Below are 14656 nucleotides of genomic sequence, written 5' to 3'. Positions count from 1 at the left end.
GACACCAGCCGGTCCCCCTCATTCTTCCCCACCAGCACGCACTGCCTCCGTCTGGTAATGTAACACTTTGGATAACAACCGCCATAAAACACCAACGTTTTTTCCATAGTATGGTTTCCATTGATCTCTTGTTCACACTCAATCCAGTAGGTGGCGGTAAATGCACCTTTGCCTTTTCAGTTAGCTGCCAACCACCATTAAAAGGAACAGAAGAAGAAACGACTGCGTAATGCATGGCCATAATCTGTAAAGTAGCCCGGGATGATCATGTCACAAGGCACCAACATTCTGACACCAACATTCTGACACCAACATTCTGACACCAACATTCTGACACTAACATTCTGAGACCAACATTCTGACACCAACATTCTGAGACCAACATTCTGACACTAACATTCTGAGACCAACATTCTGAGACCAACATTCTGAGACCAACATTCTGACACCAACATTCTGACACCAACATTCTGACACTAACATTCTGAGACCAACATTCTGAGACCAACATTCTGACACCAACATTCTGACACCAACATTCTGACACCAACATTCTGAGACCAACATTCTGACACCAACATTCTGACACCAACATTCTGACACCAACATTCTGACACCAACATTCTGAGACCAACATTCTGACACCAACATTCTGACACCAACATTCTGAGACCAACATTCTGACACCAACATTCTTACACCAACATTCTGACACCAACATTCTGACACCAACATTCTGAGACCAACATTCTGACACCAACATTCTGACACCAACATTCTGACACCAACATTCTGACACCAACATTCACAAACATTCACAGAACGTTCATCCTTAAAAAACAACAAGACAGAGGAATACTTAATCTAATGCCCGTATCAGGCCACAGACTCAGAATATCTACAAAAATAATTCTGAATGACAAAAATCGGGGGGGCTGTATTTTTTTCTCTAAAAATAATAAAGAACTTGGAGAACAACTATTGACTGCGTAATGCATTACTCAATAAGTGCATTCATAATTCTTAGCATTCAAATAGTTGTCACCTTTACGAATATGTATAGAGAAGTGTTTGTGTGTTGCAAACTGCATCAATGATGCATCGAACTTGAATAGCCTAAAGCACAATGGGTGCATTTATATGGTCAGTCAATATCCTAAACTACAATAATTGTATCTGATTTTGGTTTAAAATGTGATCATAAAAAAAGACAATTGGCTCTGGACCTTTAAGATTATTTAAATGACATGCGAACTGCACAATCAGAGTAACCCGAGGGAACATGATCAGGAATACACCTGATTATTTTAATAATCTTATCATTACAAAAATCTGATAATAATTTGATTTAAATGTGCATATAACCGCAGCAAAATATCAATAGTTCGAATATTTTTTGAGTAATTGTTTTTGGAAGACAAAGTGTAATGCGATCTTAAAATTACTCTGAATCTTTTTAACATTTCTACTTTCATTATGGTTTTTGCTGCATTATTTTATTTATTTATTTGGCATAATTTTCCTTTCTTACCCGCAAAATCAGAAAGAAATGAGATTACAAGTAGTCACACGATCACATGTCATTTCAATCTGACAACACCAGAAATCAGATAACTAAATAAACTGTGTAAATGAACTGTTAATGATATTTGGCATGTAAACAGAGTTAATGTCAGCTGACACAAGACTAACGCTGAATTAAATGTGTGTAGAATAACTTAGGTTGGAGTCACGTGGTACAAAAGAGTCAATGATAGTGTTTGTAGTTTGTTCAAATCACGTGAGGTGGAGATCAACACAACACGAGCTTTTCAAGTGTTTCAAGCCTTTCCTCACCTGCTCTCTTGTTTGCTCAGTGTTTCCACTTCACGAGTCCTTCAAATGCCAAAAGAAAAATCTACAGGAGTCAAACGAATCAGACGAAAAATATCCACTAAAAGTATTTTGAATGACGAAAATCAGACAAAATATTAAATGAATAAATAAAATAGTGACTGCGTGAAGCGACATGGTGCGATTCTGAGGCTTGTGGGGGACATTTTGCGGCTCCAGGAGAAAGGAAACAAACGCGGCTCCATGGCAACGGGACGCGCGTGAAATCCCGGAAAAAGAAAGACGCGCGTGTGGAGACGTAGATCCGAGGTTAAAGAAACAAACTCCCAGAGAGAGGAGGAGCAGGGAACCTAATACTGGCAGGGTTAGGAGGTCTCATGAGTGGGGAGCAGGAGGAGCAGGAGAAGCAGGAGGAGCAGGAGGAGGAGCAGGGAACCTAATGGTACTGGCAGGGTCAGGAGGTCTCATGAGTGGGGAGCAGGAGGAGCAGGAGAAGCAGGAGGAGCAGGAGGAGGAGCAGGGAACCTAATGGTACTGGCAGGGTCAGGAGGTCTCATGAGTGGGGAGCAGGAGGAGCAGGAGAAGCAGGAGGAGCAGGAGAAGCAGCAGGAGAAGCAGCAGGAGGAGCAGGAGGAGGAGCAGGAGAAGGAGGCTGAGCAAGAGGAGGAGCAGGAGCAGGAGGAGGAGGAGGGAACCTGATGGTAATGGCAGGGTCAGGAGGTCTCATGAGTGGGGAGCAGGAGGAGCAGGAGAAGCAGGAGAAGCAGGAGGAGCAGGGAACCTAATGGTACTGGCAGGGTCAGGAGGTCTCATGAGTGGGGAGCAGGAGGAGCAGGAGGAGGAGCAGGGAACCTAATGGTACTGGCAGGGTCAGGAGGTCTCATGAGTGGGGAGGAGGAGAAGCAGGAGAAGCAGGAGGAGCAGGAGGAGGAGCAGGAGAAGGAGGCTGAGCAAGAGGAGGAGCAGGAGCAGGAGGAGGAGGAGGGAACCTGATGGTAATGGCAGGGTCAGGAGGTCTCATGAGTGGGGAGCAGGAGGAGCAGGAGAAGCAGGAGAAGCAGGAGGAGCAGGGAACCTAATGGTACTGGCAGGGTCAGGAGGTCTCATGAGTGGGGAGCAGGAGGAGCAGGAGGAGGAGCAGGGAACCTAATGGTACTGGCAGGGTCAGGAGGTCTCATGAGTGGGGAGGAGGAGAAGCAGGAGAAGCAGGAGGAGCAGGAGGAGGAGCAGGAGAAGGAGGCTGAGCAAGAGGAGGAGCAGGAGCAGGAGGAGGAGGAGGGAACCTGATGGTAATGGCAGGGTCAGGAGGTCTCATGAGTGGGGAGCAGGAGGAGCAGGAGAAGCAGGAGGAGCAGGGAACCTAATGGTACTGGCAGGGTCAGGAGGTCTCATGAGTGGGGAGCAGGAGGAGCAGGAGGAGCAGGAGGAGGAGCTGGATGAGGAGCAGGAAGAGTAGGAGGAGCAGGAGGAGGGGGAGCAGGAGGAGATGGAGGAGCAGGAGCAGCAGGAGTTACAGGAGGAGCAGGAAGAGGAGCAGGGGGAGAAGCAGGAGTTACAGGACGAGCAGGAGGAGTAGGAGGAGGAGCAAGAGCAGAAGAAGCAGGGGGAGCTGGAAAGAGAGAGCTGAGTGAGGCCAGTGTGGAGGACAGGGAGAGAGTGGTTCGGAGGAGAAGTGATGAGAATCGGATTAAGAGTGTTAAAATATTGAAGGGGACACAGTATTGGTGAGGGAGGAGCTGAGGAGAAGGTGATGTCATTACAGAGGGTTGTGTTGGCGGATGAAAGAATGAGACTCAGTCAGAGAAAGTCTTGAAGTTAAGACACATTTGCAAAGGAAGTCGACATGAGTAAGACAATGGGCAGTGAACTGAGGAGTGGTGACCGGGAGGAGGAGTGGTGACCGGGAGGAGGAGTGGTGACCGGGAGGAGGAGTGGTGACCGGGAGGAGGAGTGGTGACCGGGAGGAGGGGTGGTGACCGGGAGGAGGAAGATGAACACTTGGAGGTTAGGAGAAGAGGACAGTTTGTCTGTCATGATTGAGTTTAAGGATGAGGCGCTTCCAAAATGTATGTATGTTATATATGTGTTACAATGTGGGTGTTTGTGCCATCGCCTCTGCGAAGTGTGGAGGAGAGCATGAGGAGAGCATGAGGAGAGCATGAGGAGAGCAGGAGGGAGAGCATGAGAGCATGAGGGAGAGCATGAGAGCATGAGGAGAGCATGAGGAGAGCATGAGAGCATGAGGAGAGCATGAGAGCATGAGGAGAGCATGAGGAGAGCATGAGAGCATGGGGAGAGCAGGAGGGAGAGCATGAGAGCATGAGGGAGAGCATGAGAGCATGAGGAGAGCATGAGAGCATGAGGAGAGCAGGAGGGAGAGCATGAGAGCATGAGGGAGAGCATGAGAGCATGAGGAGAGCATGAGAGCATGAGGAGAGCATGAGGAGAGCATGAGAGCATGAGGGAGAGCATGAGAGCATGAGGAGAGCATGAGGAGAGCATGAGAGCATGAGGAGAGCATGAGAGCATGAGGAGAGCACGAGAGCATGAGGAGAGCACGAGAGCATGAGGAGAGCATGAGAGCACGAGGAGAGCATGAGAGCACGAGGAGAGCATGAGAGCATGAGGAGAGCATGAGGAGAGCATGAGAGCATGAGGAGAGCATGAGAGCATGAGGAGAACATGAGAGCATGAGGAGAGCATGAGAGCATGAGGAGAGCATGAGAGCATGAGGAGAGCATGAGGAGAGCATGAGAGCATGAGGAGAGCATGAGAGCATGAGGAGAGCATGAGGGAGAGCATGAGAGCATGAGGAGAGCATGAGGAGAGCATGAGAGCATGAGGAGAGCAGGAGAGAGAGCATGAGGAAGAGCATGAGAGCATGAGGAGAGCATGAGGAGAGCACGAGGAGAGCACGAGGAGAGCACGAGAGCATGAGGAGAGCATGAGAGCATGAGGAGAGCATGAGGATAGCATGAGAGCATGAGGAGACCGGGAGGAGAGCATGAGGAGAGCACGAGGAGAGCATGAGGAGAGCATGAGGAGAGCATGAGGAGAGCATGAGAGCATGAGGAGAGCACGAGGAGAGCATGAGGAGAGCATGAGAGCATGAGGAGAGCATGAGAGCATGAGGAGAGCATGAGAGCATGAGGAGAGCACGAGAGCATGAGGAGAGCATGAGAGCATGAGGAGAGCACGAGGAGAGCACGAGAGCATGAGGAGAGCACGAGGAGAGCACGAGAGCACGAGGAGAGCATGAGGAGAGGATGAGAGCATGAGGAGAGCACGAGGAGAGCATGAGGAGAGCATGAGAGCACGAGGAGAGCACGAGGAGAGCATGAGGAGAGCACGAGGAGAGCACGAGGAGAGCATGAGAGCATGAGGAGAGCATGAGAGCATGAGAGCATGAGGAGAGCATGAGAGCATGAGGAGAGCATGAGGATAGCATGAGAGCATGAGGAGAGCATGAGAAGAGCACGAGGAGAGCACAAGGAGAGCACGAGGAGAGCATGAGAGCATGAGGAGAGCATGAGGAGAGCATGAGGAGAGCATGAGAGCATGAGGAGAGCACGAGGAGAGCATGAGGAGAGCATGAGGAGAGCATGAGAGCATGAGGAGAGCACGAGGAGAGCATGAGGAGAGCATGAGGAGAGCATGAGGAGAGCATGAGAGCATGAGGAGAGCACGAGGAGAGCATGAGGAGAGCATGAGGAGAGCATGAGAGCATGAGGAGAGCACGAGGAGAGCATGAGGAGAGCATGAGAGCACGAGAGCATGAGGAGAGCACGAGGAGAGCACCAGGAGAGCACGAGAGCATGAGGAGAGCACGAGGAGAGCACCAGGAGAGCACGAGAGCATGAGGAGAGCACGAGGAGAGCATGAGGAGAGCATGAGAGCATGAGGAGAGCATGAGAGCATGAGGAGAGCATGAGAACATGAGGAGAGCATGAGGAGAGCAGGAGGGAGAGCATGAGGGAGAGCATGAGAGCATGAGGAGATCATGAGGAGAGCACGAGGAGAGCACGCGGAGAGCACGAGAGCATGAGGAGAGCATGAGATCATGAGGAGAGCATGAGGAGAGCATGAGGAGAGCACGCGGAGAGCACGAGAGCATGAGGAGAGCATGAGAGCATGAGGAGAGCATGAGGAGAGCACGCGGAGAGCACGAGAGCATGAGGAGAGCATGAGATCATGAGGAGAGCATGAGAGCATGAGGAGAGCATGAGGAGAGCAGGAGGGAGAGCATGAGGGAGAGCATGAGAGCATGAGGAGATCATGAGGAGAGCACGAGGAGAGCACGCGGAGAGCACGAGAGCATGAGGAGAGCATGAGATCATGAGGAGAGCATGAGAGCATGAGGAGAGCATGAGGAGAGCACGCGGAGAGCACGAGAGCATGAGGAGAGCATGAGAGCATGAGGAGAGCATGAGGAGAGCAGGAGGGAGAGCATGAGGGAGAGCATGAGAGCATGAGGATAGCATGAGGAGAGCATGAGAGCATGAGGAGAGCAGGAGGGAGAGCATGAGAGCATGAGGAGAGCATGAGGATAGCATGAGAGCATGAGGAGAGCATGAGAAGAGCACGAGGAGAGCACGAGGAGAGCACGACGAGAGCACGAGGAGAGCACGAGAGCACGAGGAGAGCATGAGGAGAGCATGAGAGCATGAGGAGAGCACGAGGAGAGCATGAGGAGAGCATGAGAGCATGAGGAGAGCATGAGAGCATGAGGAGAGCACGAGAGCATGAGGAGAGCACGAGGAGAGCACGAGAGCACGAGGAGAGCATGAGAGCATGAGGAGAGCATGAGAGCATGAGGAGAGCACGAGGAGAGCATGAGGAGAGCATGAGAGCACGAGGAGAGCATGAGGAGAGCATGAGAGCATGAGGAGAGCACGAGGAGAGCATGAGGAGAGCATGAGGAGAGCATGAGAGCATGAGGAGAGCATGAGAGCATGAGGAGAGCACGAGAGCATGAGGAGAGCACGAGGAGAGCACGAGAGCACGAGGAGAGCATGAGAGCATGAGGAGAGCACGAGGAGAGCATGAGGAGAGCATGAGGAGAGCATGAGAGCATGAGGAGAGCACGAGGAGAGCACGAGGAGAGCATGAGAGCATGAGGAGAGCACGAGGAGAGCATGAGGAGAGCATGAGGAGAGCATGAGAGCATGAGGAGAGCACGAGGAGAGCATGAGGAGAGCATGAGAGCACGAGAGCATGAGGAGAGCATGAGAGCATGAGGAGAGCACGAGGAGAGCATGAGGAGAGCATGAGAGCACGAGAGCATGAGGAGAGCACGAGGAGAGCACCAGGAGAGCACGAGAGCATGAGGAGAGCATGAGAGCATGAGGAGAGCATGAGAACATGAGGAGAGCATGAGGAGAGCAGGAGGGAGAGCATGAGGGAGAGCATGAGAGCATGAGGAGATCATGAGGAGAGCACGAGGAGAGCACGCGGAGAGCACGAGAGCATGAGGAGAGCATGAGAGCATGAGGAGAGCATGAGGAGAGCAGGAGGGAGAGCATGAGGGAGAGCATGAGAGCATGAGGAGAGCATGAGGATAGCATGAGGAGAGCATGAGAGCATGAGGAGAGCAGGAGGATAGCATGAGAGCATGAGGAGAGCATGAGAAGAGCACGAGGAGAGCACAAGGAGAGCACGAGGAGAGCACGAGGAGAGCACGAGAGCACGAGGAGAGCATGAGGAGAGCATGAGAGCATGAGGAGAGCACGAGGAGAGCACGAGAGCACGAGGAGAGCATGAGGAGAGCATGAGAGCATGAGGAGAGCACGAGGAGAGCATGAGGAGAGCATGAGGAGAGCATGAGAGCATGAGGAGAGCATGAGAGCATGAGGAGAGCACGAGAGCATGAGGAGAGCATGAGAGCATGAGGAGAGCACGAGGAGAGCATGAGGAGAGCATGAGAGCACGAGGAGAGCATGAGGAGAGCATGAGAGCATGAGGAGAGCACGAGGAGAGCATGAGGAGAGCATGAGAGCACGAGGAGAGCATGAGGAGAGCATGAGAGCATGAGGAGAGCACGAGGAGAGCATGAGGAGAGCATGAGGAGAGCATGAGAGCATGAGGAGAGCATGAGAGCATGAGGAGAGCATGAGGAGAGCATGAGGAGAGCATGAGGAGAGCATGAGAGCATGAGGAGAGCATGAGAGCATGAGGAGAGCACGAGAGCATGAGGAGAGCATGAGAGCATGAGGAGAGCATGAGGAGAGCACGAGGAGAGCATGAGGAGAGCATGAGAGCACGAGGAGAGCATGAGGAGAGCATGAGAGCATGAGGAGAGCACGAGGAGAGCATGAGGAGAGCATGAGGAGAGCATGAGAGCATGAGGAGAGCACGAGGAGAGCACGAGGAGAGCATGAGGAGAGCATGAGAGCATGAGGAGAGCACGAGAGCATGAGGAGAGCACGAGGAGAGCATGAGGAGAGCACGAGGAGAGCATGAGGAGAGCACGAGGAGAGCATGAGGAGAGCATCCATCCACCCAGAGAAGAGTGTGAGCTGTGGGGGGGACATCAGGCATAAAGATTGTGAGCAAGCAGTGATTGACACATCAAATCTAAAATGGCCGTGTGTCACAACTGTATTTGAATTGTTAAGATATAACTCTGTTTCCTCCTCACTGTCTTTTAGTTTAGAGCTTGATTCAGCCGCTCAGAAGTGAGACTGTTCAGTCCGTCCAGCTGTTCAAACTGCTCAGGGCGTTTAGCTCAGTAGAACAGGATTTTACATTCTTTGAACAGAAAGTCGAAATTCAATAGTGACTTTTGCGATAAGTTTTTCCACTGAATATGGATGAACAAGTCTGCTTGTTATTACACACCACTGTTATTGTGTCCCACCTTTTCAGTCAGAATCAGAGTAAGTTGTAGAAGAAAAGTATCACAAATCATGAAATACAGGCTATGTTCAAATCAGGCATGCATAAAAACTAACATAATTGAATAAAATCAAATTAAAAAAGACTTATATATAAAATAAAATATAATTCAACATGTTCAGTGGTGCTGTATGGTGAGAACAGAACAGTGGCAGATGGGATAGAGCGTTCACATTTACATGCAGAACAATCGAGACTTTTCGCAGACTTTTGTGGGTTGCAATATTTTAGCACCTAATGTTTGTTAATCCCACAATCCCTCTGGAGTTTGCATGTCCTCCCTGTGTTACTGTGGGTTCTCTCCCGGATGATTGACAACAAATAAAAATCATACTGTGTTATTGCACTTATATGAGCTTCAGTTTCTCAAGTCCAACTCTCCATGTCACACCACAAGTCCCTTTTTTATACCTCGCTCACGTCAAGAAACAGAAGTTTGCATCGTATCACTTTTATATGGACTATTTTTCTATATTTGCTTTTACACAGACATTTATGATGAAGAAAACTTTGACAGAGGAATTATGTTGGGGAACTGCATGGATTTTTCTGACCAATAGTTTTAAGGCCACAAGTTTCTCATGTAGTCTTCTTAACATATAGACCTACTTTTATGAATACATGTTGACTAATCTAAATCTAAAGTCCATGCCCCTGGACTGACAATAGAAGCAGCTAATGGGGCACATGGTGTAACTCTAACCCTCTGACACTGACCTATGCGCCTTTCTTTCCCCTTGACCAGCAGAGCATAGATCCATTTACAATTTTAGTGGAAGACTTTTTGTTTGCTTGATTGACAAAGAAATTGCTGCTATTGTAACCTTTAAAGACATTCCCACGGAGCATAAATTACTGTGCACAAAATTACCATTTTATCAGGACATTTGAAGTTTGGACTAAGAGCTGCTGAAATGTTGATGTCCAGCAGGTGGCAGCGATGCGCAGTAAAACAGAGTCATGTGGAGCGTGAGCATGACCTGCGTGAACACTGCTCATAATGGAAAAAGACACATAGATAAATATACATAATGTGTACGTTACCTAGATCTGTTTGAGCATTTTATCATTAATAAGGCTTATCTAAGTTACAGCAGCCCCTTTTTATTCTTGTTTCAATGCAGGTTATATGCTGTTTTATTACTATTTGAGTTTTCAGGTAGATTTATTGATTAATTTTTGTCTGTGTCTACCTTTGGCTGAATAAAGATGCAAATAAAGGGGTCCTCCATCTGCTTGTCTCCTGCTGAAGTGAATGTTTTCAGTTTTATTATAGCTCAAAAATATATTACAACTATTACTTATACTTATCCCTACTTGAGGCACTATATACAGTAGTGGTCACGCTGTTCTGTAGAGCTGTCCGAATGTCCATAAGCTGAAAAAGTAGTCCACACAAAATATCCCACAATGCACTATGATAAGTAGTGTCCAGCGCTGGTCACTAGATCGGTCGATATAAAACATTGACAGGATTGGAAAAGCAGCGACAGCGACAGGTCAGAACACGACAGAAGAGCTGTTTTTACAAAGCACCGTTATCGATGTTCAATGTGAGATCCATGTTAAATAAAACATGTATGATGATGATTATTAGTCCATAACTATCTCATGTGACAGATTCCACCATTATTTATGAGATATCCATTTGTATCTGACTTTTGCAGTGACCCACAGTGTGAATGAGGTTTCTTAAGGAGATTATGTAGTGATTGAGGGGTCAGGGACTGGGATGCAGTTTCAATCTACATTTTTAAAATAATCGCAGGGATGTGGGCGGGGGTAGGGGGTAAGTGAAAAGAGGAATTTTCTGAGCACTCGAGCCTCAGTTTCAGGAGAATGCGAGATTACTCAAACATGAATGAATGAATCCAAATACAACTCTAAGTAGACTGATGATGACGGAACCCTGCTGAAGTTGAGTTTTGAAAGAATATTACCGGTATGTCTCCTTTAAAACCATAATTTGGAACATTACCTAAGAGATGAATCATTTTAATGACATGCTGTGGAATATTCTGAATGTGACAAATGTACAGAGACAAAATAAGCACAAAATCACTCTCCATTCATGTGAAACTCTGTATTTCAGACGCATGTGGAAAAAGAAACAAAAAAACGTACAAAACACTGGCGGTACCTGCAATTGGTGAGAAAGTGGTAACACAAATATCTATAAAATATTTACATTCTTATCTTTCAAAGTTATATCTTGCATAGAAACTTACAAAATTACATCCCAGCCCATTATGTGGCTGTTTCTTGCACATAAATATACATTAAAACTGTCATATTCATTCATGTAAAAAGAAAAGTACTAGTGACTCATAATAATAATAATAATAAAGCATATATTTCTTTCCATTTAGGAGTATCTACAACAAAATCATTCTTCATATCTTCTTCATAACAGAGGTGGATTTGTGGAGTAGAAACACGGCTAAGTTTAGCTTCAGTATTTGTTTAGTTTTAATCAAAATGACACAGTACAATGGACCGTACGCAGCAGCTGAGGGACGTGATCTTTATGGTTTTGCAATGCCCCATATTAGGATCTACTTTCCCCTCAGGCAAAATAATTTCTCTTTCTCTGACCTTTCAAAAAACCCAAAACGAGTTGCTTTGTCCTTGTGGAACTTCAGGATTTAATGAGTTTTTTTACAATGTCAGTTCATAACTTTACAGGTATCTTCCATAAGTATAAGTAAAGCCTAAACACAGGTCAGTGCACTGCTTTAGGCCATCTTACATGTGGAAAGCCTAAATCTGCCAGTAATGTGCAGTATCAAGCCCTTTGCAAATGTAATATACAATAGTAACATTGTTTAGTTATTGCTTATATCTTCTACATAAACTGTATGTCTGCATTTCTGAAAAGAGTCTTTGTTTTGTCCTCGTCTAATGGATGAAATGTTGTGGTTTGTGATGGAGCAGGGAGTGACTTCATTTGTGCTCAGAAGAATGGTGGTTTGGCCCCGTGTCCCTCCCCCGAACTGTTGAATCACATTGCATTATTTATAAGACAATTGGCATTGAGCGTTATGTTTCTGGGAATTGACTTGTGGTCAAAGTAAAACTGTGAGTAACAAGAAAAAAGAAGTGAACACAGGAAAAGAGTGAATGGAGACAGGCTGTGGGAGGACTCAGCTCACAAGACAAGAAACAATCCACAGTTTTATCACCTCCAGCAGCCTTTCATCTTTCATCTGGAAGAACTTCTATAGAATCGTAACCTTGGACTTTTGTATAACACTGAAGTGTTTTTTGGACAATAAAAATGATAAAACAGCCTTCAGTAAAAGTGTCTTTACAGCGCTACAGGAAAGTCAGCACGAGACGACTTGTTGAAAATGTATTAGTTTAGTGGCAGATGATGTTCTGTAGAGTGAATCCTGTCACCTCAGCCAATTCCAGAAATACAGACATAACATATGTGCCAAAAAATACAAAATATCCTTGTCATCATTGAAATGTGAGTTTCGAAGTAGAATACAATGAAAACAACAAAAATACGTCAAGAACATTCCTGTTTTGGACTAGTACACACTATGATCTTCAGCTGGTGTTATGGAATGAAACAACAGAGCAGTTGTATGTAAATATAAGCTACGTTCTTCTTTCCCACAGTCCTACTGTTTGCCCTTTCTTTTGTTGTATGCGCTCTGCTTTGCACTGCAAAAAGGAGCATGGAGTTTATGTCATTGATAAAAAGAGGAGTCAAACGTCTTTTACTCCTGAGAGTCTTTGACTCTGGAATTAAATGCCACAGTGTGCTGCCTATGAGCACAAAAAACAGTAATAATAAGTCTCTTGTTCCATTCAGTCTTCACTCAGTTTTCAATTACTCAGCGAGATTGACTTTTGGATGAAAGTTGAAACGTCTTGATTTTCAAAACAGTGTCCAGATGTCTACAATGGAACCCTCCTGGACAAATGAGGCATTACACCAACACAGTCAAGACAGTAGAGTCAGTGGTTCTGGGAGTTCTTTCTCTTTGATTAAGTTTTGCCTCCTCCTCATGTTGTCTCCTTGTGTTTGTTCATGTGGTCTCCTCACAGCGTCTCGTACAGTAACATCCCGCTGAACACGGTGAAGGGTTCAGAGGAGAATCCCAGGCGCCCCGTCACCAGGTCGATGCACACTGTGTCTCCGGCCTCCAGAGCCAGGATGATGTTGAACACAGCCACAGCTCCAGGGATGTGTTTGGCCTCTGCCATGGGCTTCTCCAGACCCTCAGGCTGGTACCCGGCCGAGTCCACCCGCGCCACCCCTGTGTTGGATTTGGACAGGACCGCCTCAATCTTCATGTTCTTGTGACCGGTGAGGATGCCACTGAAGAAGTACTTTCCTCGGACTGGAGCTGTGAAGTAACCTGCAGGGAGGTGAAAGAGTTACACTTTTAGACTGACAATGCCTCATGTCAGGGAGGAGAGTTGTGTTTATGATATATACCCATAACATATATGACATACATAGTAACAGTGTGTGATCATTCTCATGATGTGTTACATTCACGCATGTTAGTGCAATCCTTCAGAAACAAGGCTTTCAAAAAGTAGTTGACTGGAAAAGGTTTTCTGCTGAAAAGCTTTCCAATGGGAGCCAAAACTACTTTTAAAATCTCTGTGATTACATCCATACTGAGTAATGGTATATTCTCTGATGCTGAGTTTCTTAGGCCTCAAACTCCGCCCTTTCCTGGAAACACTGACCAATCAAGACGTGATTTTGGGCGTTACAAAATAAATGTAATTGAATTAAATCAACAAGCCTTCTAGATCCTGTCTGTTCTCATTTAATTTAGCTAAAATAATAATACAGGTAAATACAAGAAATATATTATTACATATAATATATTTCTTGTTTCTCCAAAAATTACAGCATTTGTACTATTTACTCAAGTAGAGATGAGGGACTTTCCAGTTTTGTTTGAGGAATCCAACAGATGTCTGTCATCACTCAACAAAATATGGAGAAACAAACTATCTTAATGTTTTTAAATTAAAGAAGAAATACTACATGAAAGAAGTCATTTTACAATCCCCCTTTAGCTCCAAAAATAACCGTGTGCGAGATAGATTTCATGATTCCGGACCATGTTATTGGCAGTCATGACTCAAGCTGCCGGTGGCCGATGGTTGTTGAGGTTAAAGCCATGAAATAAGACAAGGGTCGTTAGTTGTTTCATTTCCCACTGCTCAGCTCTCTCTAATCGCTCCTGAGACACCATATTTCTTTGCTGAGGTTTTTAGAGTGTTTTCTTTTCCAAATTGAAAAGGGTGAGAACAAGAGTGAGTGAAAAGGAGTAGTTAAAAGTTAAAGTTGTAAAAACTAAACTGACAAAAAGAGAACAAGACCAACTGTGTTAAAAGCAGTCAAAGAGCTTCAGGACGGATTTATTATAGAAAAGTGGAATGAAAAATACATGGCAACTTCAGTATTCAGAATATTTTGTAGGGATGAAACAAGTTTATTGCTTAATAAACACACAGGAAACATTTAGTATTTTTGATGTAAAAAAACTATTTTGTCTGTGAAAATAATCTAAGTTAATCTCAGTCAAATTTAGTAAAAATCTGAAATTCGTGGGCTTTTGCTGTCTAACTAATCAATTAATCAAACGAATAATCACTAGACTGATCAATTAGAAAAATAATTTAGGTCCTGTGTTTTATTGGGTCTCACCTGTCCTGGGGTTGTAAACGTTTTTCTCATTGACAAAGACTTCATTGAAGGGGATGGTTCCCACTCCTCTCATCGGCCGAGTCAGAGCCGCGGAGAAGGAGAGGCGAGGCACATGAGCGTCAGAGCCTGGAAGACCTACACATGGACACAAGATTATACATCATATACTGAGACTCTATCCCCTGTTCAACTTTATTCATTACAAAGAGACAAAGCTTACCTTGTTCCCCTCTGAGTCCTGTT

The 14656-nt window shown here is 46.0% G+C and overlaps 1 protein-coding gene across 1 annotated transcript in view; it reads right to left on the bottom strand.

The window, feature by feature from the left end:
- Nucleotides 1-10795: 10795 nt before the first annotated feature.
- emilin1a (elastin microfibril interfacer 1a) overlaps nt 10796-14656 on the bottom strand; it is a 60236-nt gene continuing 56375 nt past the window's right edge. The window contains exons 10-12 of the mRNA XM_072443972.1: nt 14634-14651; nt 14414-14548; nt 10796-13100 (exon numbers count right to left, since the gene is read on the bottom strand). Of these exons, the coding sequence (XP_072300073.1) occupies nt 12781-13100; nt 14414-14548; nt 14634-14651 (473 nt within the window). The 3' untranslated portion in view covers nt 10796-12780. The remainder of the gene's footprint in view (nt 13101-14413; nt 14549-14633; nt 14652-14656) is intronic.

The sequence above is a fragment of the Eucyclogobius newberryi genome, unplaced genomic scaffold (genome assembly GCF_026437365.1).
Source record: "Eucyclogobius newberryi isolate DKJ021-1_F unplaced genomic scaffold, fEucNew1.0.hap1 SCAF_1, whole genome shotgun sequence".
Classification (NCBI taxonomy): Eukaryota; Metazoa; Chordata; class Actinopteri; order Gobiiformes; family Gobiidae; genus Eucyclogobius; species Eucyclogobius newberryi.
The sequence above is the reverse complement of the archived record's forward strand: the minus strand, read 5'-3'. Positions and strand labels throughout refer to the sequence as shown.